The following is a 6,000-nucleotide window of genomic DNA, read 5'->3' as shown; positions in this document are numbered from 1 at the left end:
AGCTAAGGAGGGGAAGGGAAAGGCTCATGGACAGAACCTGCCCCTGCCCTGCAGAGCTGGTCAAGAAGAACCACCCTTGGCCTGTTGTGATCACGCTGAAGGCCTTTTGACCTCTTCAGCCCTCTTCTCACTTAACTTTGGGGTGGGGCATGACAAGGCAATCAGATGGGAAAATACTCACTGTGTCGAAGCCTGGGGCCTGAAGGTGTGCGAGGGGAGCCTGGAACCTTCTGAGTTCACACAGGTTTCTTCCCAACTAGGCAAAGAACCCGACGCCCACCTCATGGAAATGACCAGACACTGTCGTTTACTCTTACTTTATGAATATTTATTTTTTTCTTCTTAAAAATGTACAAAAAATAAAATAACTGTATTTATAGTTTATAGATTCCCCCTCTCCCATTTACAAAACTATTAAGTTACATTTGCCTTTTTTTTTTTTAACATGGGAGCAAATTGTCCAACGATCACTCTCCCTTGCTTATCTTTAAGAAAGGGCTGTTCATAGAATTTGGCACAGACCTCTGCTTCTGCTGCTTTTGAAATGATTTTAAATAAGAATGAAAACAAATGTTTGATTCATTTCATGCTTCCTAAGATTCTGGCCTGGGATGTGCCTTAGTCTTTTAGGATCCAATTCCAAGGTGACATCTGATTGCATTTCCCAATTTTGAACACCTGTAAAGTCTAAGCCATTTGGGTATGTATTAAAAAACACTTATTTCACATGTCCTTTATCTTACATGGATTTTTTTTTTTTTTTAAAAAAAGCTTACCCATCTGAGTGTGATTCATTTAAGGGACAAGACAAAAAAAAAAATAAGAGGCAGCCAATTTTCCTCTTTCTGGAGTGTTTTCGCTCAGGAAGATCTGCTAGCACACCTAGCGAAGGACGCAGCACGGCGAAGCCTTGGGCACTCTGAGCGCGCAGAGGGGATGCGGTAAAGCCGGGGACAGATCGGATGGGAGGCGACGCTGCGCTACCCTTTGGTGTCGCCGACCTCATATTCTTTGTTCCGGCCGCGATCACCACGACGATTGCTCAGGGACCTGAGACAAATGCAAAAGCATCTCTTACACATCCTCCGCCTAGGCCAGGACCAGCAAACATGTTTTCCACAGGGGCTAGAGAGAAAAGGCTAGTTAACCTGTGTCAGACCGCCAAGGCATCGATCTTCTCCCTACCCTGGAGTCCCAGGCGCCCGCAGTGTTTGCCGGCCTATCATCTGCCGGTCATGTTTGAGAACACCCCTAAGGCACGCAGCGCAGGAAGTGCACAGTACAATTAGTGTTTCCAACACTGAGCCATCCGTCTTAGAACAGAGCCCCAGGAGTAGCCAGGAGGACGCCAGCTGCTGGTCCAGGGCATGGCAGTTCCAGAGTAGAGGAGGAGTGGACAGACTGAGCTGAGCTGACCGGGATGCAAACCTTTGGCACCACAGGGAGGGGTGTCCATAAGACACACAGAAAGGTGCCCCCTGCCAGTCCAGAGGTTGTCCTGGGCACAGCGCCTGTCCTCCATTCAATTCAAATCCTCTGCAGCCTCAAGGCAAAAGGGCTGGGCCGGAAGCAGCCCTTCTATCCTGCTCTGGGCCCCAGGGACAGGTGAGGTGGAGGGCAGGCAGCCCTTGGAGAGAGAGGCCCCAGGTAAGACTTCAAAGTGCTTTACAAACGAATCTGGGCCTTTATAGAGAGCCTGTCCTAGATCCGGACCTCGGATGGCTGATGTGTCTGGCTACCAAAAGGCTAGTGCTTCCACCCACAGGGGTGAATGCAAACCCCTAGGCCACCTCCCTGTCCCCTCAAAGAGAACAGAGGTCCAGAACAGTTCATGATTTTGTGATTGTTTGGAGAAGCAACTTTTCTCCTCTTAAGTCTCTCAGACTGGTTTCAGAAGAGCCAGGGCTCTCGGGCCATTGTCCCACCCTCCCTCCACATCCAGCAGCCAGGAGCAGAGGCGGCTGGTCCCTCCCTCTCTGGCAAGGCGCAGGAGGCAGCCCTGGCCGCCCATTCAGAGCTGAGCTGTTGGCACCGCTCACAAAACTGCAGTCAGGAATTTAAGGGGGCCACTTGAGATGAAGGATGTGCTTGTAAGCTGCGAGGCACTGCACAGTGGCCAGGATCCCCATGATAGCCAAGGAGTTCTGTGGCGGGCCCCAGTGATAGGCCCTGGTGGAAAAGCCCCCACAGTCTCTCCAGAAAGTTCAGGCAGGAAGAACTGGAGGAGCTGGGGCCTCAGATGATGTGACCTTTCCCACATGACGGCACAGAGAGCGACTCACAGCAAAGCACATCAACCTGCGATAAAGGTGGCGGCCTCCAGGGTAGGTTGTCCCCATGAAGAGGGAACGGGGCTCCCTCTGCAGACAAGGAGTCTGGGCATGCTACAGGAGCGGCCATCTCAGAACCCACCACAGTCACCCAACTCCCTGGAGGCCACTTCCCTAGCCCAGAGTGTCTCCTGAACAGCACAGAGGCAGACACCTCTTGTAGAAAGTAGAGTCTCCAGTTGTGTGCCTCCCCCAGGCCAGCGGAGGTAAACATGCCCGCATACCACAGGTAAAATATATTATTGCAATATTATACACACTATGTACACGATAGCCAGGAATATCTTCTGCGACACTTACTAATTACATGGTAGTTGAATGTCCTCCTGTACAAGGCCTGGTGGCCACTCACTGGGGACCCCTAGAGGTGTCCAGCAAGATGACCTGCCCCAGAGCCACCCGAAGGGCTGACTGGTAAGGGGGCGTCCACTTCTTACCCCACCTCCCCCTGCTGCAGCAAGCAGCAGCTCAGTTCCTCCAGCCGCTCGGGAGAAGTGGAGAGGCGAGACGAGTGGATTGGCGCTGTTTCCCTCGAAGGTGAGGGCTCAGGACAGTGTCCTCTGGGGCCGGGGTGACCAGCGGAGTCCTGGTGGGCCTGGCCCCCAGCTCCGGAAAACGCTGGACAATAAATAAGGGTCTGACAAGCGCAAGGCCCCTTCCCGAGGGGCTCGGGCCTCAGCTCCAGAGCTGGACCCGGTGGACGGGCCAAACACACCGCCAAGGAGCAGGGCTCGGTGCCTGGCCCGCTCCCCAGCGCGGTCGTGTAACAGCAGTTGTGGCGGGGCGAGGTGGGGCTGCAGTACTGGGGTCTGGGCCTCCGCCCTCCCCCCCGCGGAGGAGTGCACGGAGGGCTCCCGCCGGCGCGAGCCGAGGCCAGCGCTCAGATTTCCATGAGCGTGATCTTGAAGCCCTCCACCATGCTCTCCATGTTGAGGATGAAGGTGTCCTCATTCGAGTAGTGCTCGATGATGTTGTCATCCATGTTCACCAAGATGCTGCGGGAGAAGGGGTACAAAGACACCGTGAACAGTGCGCTCGGCAGGATCCGGGCTGGGGTTCCCTTTGCCGTTCTTTGGCAAGGGAGACTAGGAGGGGTGAGGACACAAGGTGGGGGGAAAAGACCCTCACTCTATTTTCTTTGTCTATAAAACAGTTTGAGGAAAGCAAAGCCTCAATTCCTCAGAGCTAACCTCATGACTCCGTGTAAAACAGGACTTCAAAGATCATCCAACCCAACCCTCTAGCCTTACAGACTGGTAAACTGAGACCCAAGAAGTTGACAGAGCCTGAACTCACAGACTTAGCTATGGACAGAGCCAGGACCTAAACAGGGCCCCTAGCTATTTTCATCAAACCATATTGCCTCTTGAAAATGCATCTTAAAAAGTATTCCGCACTCAGGAGAGGAAGAGGAAAGTAACCAGGAGCTGCAGGTATCGCTTCCAAGCATGTAGTATATTCCACGGTTTCAGAGACCCTGTATTTCCTCCTCACAGCAACTCTGAGAGGAGGTTTGATCATTGCCATTTTGCAAATGAGAAAACTGGGCTCGGTGAGGTTAAACCTTTTCCCAAGTTCATTCAGCAAGTTCATCATGGCTGAGCTAGGTTTTGAACGGAGCTTTGCCTCAGTCTGAAGCTCATACTTTACCATATGTTATGTACTCCTTGGCTAACTATCCCCAGCGGATTTAGTTTTAAGAAAACCAACATCTTTCACGATTTAGCAGTTCTTGACCCTATCTTATTCATCAAAGTCAAACAGATTCTAGTTCGAGAATGAATAACTGACTATCATTTTATGGCTCTGTGTCATTAGGCCAGTTGTTTAGACTTTTAGAGCTTCAGTTTATTCTTCTGTAAAACTAAGAATAACAACTCTGCTGTAAAGAAAGGCTTGTTGTTAGGATTAAAGTATTTAGGACAGGGCTTGACGCAGCACTCAATGAAAGTAAAATGTTATCATCACTGGCATGCGCATTGGCACTGAGTTCTTCTCAGCAGCAAGACCTTGAGACACCACTCAAATCTCACCATCAAGGAACAAACCCAGCTTATTGCATTGACCTTGGAAAGAATTGTAATATGCACTTGAGTGAGCTTTCTGACAATGGCTCAAGTGGACAGGGTTTCTTGCATGACTCCCAATCAACCAAGAGACCCTATCTATCACTCAGAAAGCCTGAGCATAATCAATATCCTTTATGAAAGAGGCCCAGAGACAAGTCTACAGACCAATTTTCTGCTTTTTTTTGTATTAAAATAGCTCTAGAAAAATAGTGCCACAAAACTGACTCAATGGAGACCCTCTCCTGGCACTAAATTCAGCTCCTGCAGCTTCTACTCTTGGGGCCTTATACACAGGAAACCCCAGGACCAGAGATGGTAGGGAGTAGAATGAGATGCTAAGCACCGGAACTTTGGGACCACAGACCTGGGTTCAAATCTGTCTTCTACCTACTGAACAGGAGTCTTTGGGTAAGATACTTAGCCTCCATTTGGCTCAGTTTCCTCATCACTAAATTAGGGATAAGAATCCACCTCATAGAATGGTGAGGAATAATAGAGCAATGCATACAAAGCATGCATACTGGACACACAATAAACAAGAGCTACTGTTCTTAACACTGAGAACACGCAAGTCCAATGATCACTTAGAGCATTTTATTAATAATTACCTTGGAAGAATGAATTCTTTTTGTTCCTCCTGTGCCACTCTGAAACCAACCCTGAGAGCAACGCGGGATTCCCTATAACCTCCACTCTCTACAGAAGGGTGACTTTGCTAGGCCCCTTTATTCCACCCACTAATCCTGTCACTGGAATAGGGCATCTCAGTTGACATCATAACAATGCACTATCATCCTCCTTCCCTCTCTCATTACAGGTCTTCGAAATGCATTGCACTTGCAAGCTACTCACTTGGAAGGATGACACACAATTTTTATTAAAGGTGGACAACAGAACTAACAAAGAGAGCTATCTTTGTTTTTTGTTTTTTTTGTTTTTTTTTTTGTTTGTTTTTTTTTTTAAGGCACTGTGTTGACTTATCTTATTTGAACGTCAATTTAAATTCAGTTTCTTTCTTACCCTTTTTTGCTTTTCTTGTAAAGCTTTGCTATCTTCTCCACGGGCAGCCCATATTTCTCAGATATCTGTAACACCAATAACAAAAAGGCAGATGAGCATGGAAGGGGAGCTCAAGCAAAGGCAGGAGAGAAAGTTTCAACTTCAGTCTCTGGGAGATTTTCCTGGGTACCAGTGCCCTTCGCTCATGAGTCAAACCTTCAAAATACCTCATGTGCAAGGCTCTCTTTCCCTCTGGATGAACCTCAAATTATTCAATAATAGATACAGTCACATGGGAATTTATTCTGTGATGAAGGTGTCTTTTCGGATCAGTCAGAAAAAGATGGACTCTAATCGTGATGTTGGATTAAATCGGTAGCCATATGGAAAAAAACTGAACAAGTTAAGCTGGATCGAATATTTACATGTGAAAAGATGAAACCATACAACAAGAAACCACGAGTTAATTCTTTGTATAGAGATCATCTTCAAGTAAGGAAAAGCTTTCCGAGCAAGATAGAAAACCTGAAGAAAAAATATTAAAAGGTTGATAAAAACAATATAGAATTTAAAATACCAGCATAGCAAAAACCACCATAAAA

General features: G+C 48.1%; 1 protein-coding gene across 5 annotated transcripts in view; it reads right to left on the bottom strand.

Moving 5' to 3' along the window:
• Positions 1-245: 245 nt before the first annotated feature.
• GRHL2 (grainyhead like transcription factor 2) overlaps positions 246-6,000 on the bottom strand; it is a 157,482-nt gene continuing 151,727 nt past the window's right edge. For 4 of the 5 annotated variants that reach the window (XM_016147540.2, XM_016147539.2, XM_016147537.2 and 1 more), the window contains exons 15-16: positions 5,420-5,484; positions 246-3,325 (exon numbers count right to left, since the gene is read on the bottom strand). In XM_016147540.2, the coding sequence (XP_016003026.1) occupies positions 3,211-3,325; positions 5,420-5,484 (180 nt within the window). In that variant the 3' untranslated portion in view covers positions 246-3,210. The remainder of the gene's footprint in view (positions 3,326-5,419; positions 5,485-6,000) is intronic. The other variant, XR_001597228.2, reaches the window with a different exon arrangement.

The sequence above is a fragment of the Rousettus aegyptiacus genome, unplaced genomic scaffold, assembly GCF_014176215.1.
Source record: "Rousettus aegyptiacus isolate mRouAeg1 unplaced genomic scaffold, mRouAeg1.p scaffold_m13_p_15, whole genome shotgun sequence".
Classification (NCBI taxonomy): Eukaryota; Metazoa; Chordata; class Mammalia; order Chiroptera; family Pteropodidae; genus Rousettus; species Rousettus aegyptiacus.
This window is presented reverse-complemented; position numbering and strand designations above follow the sequence as displayed.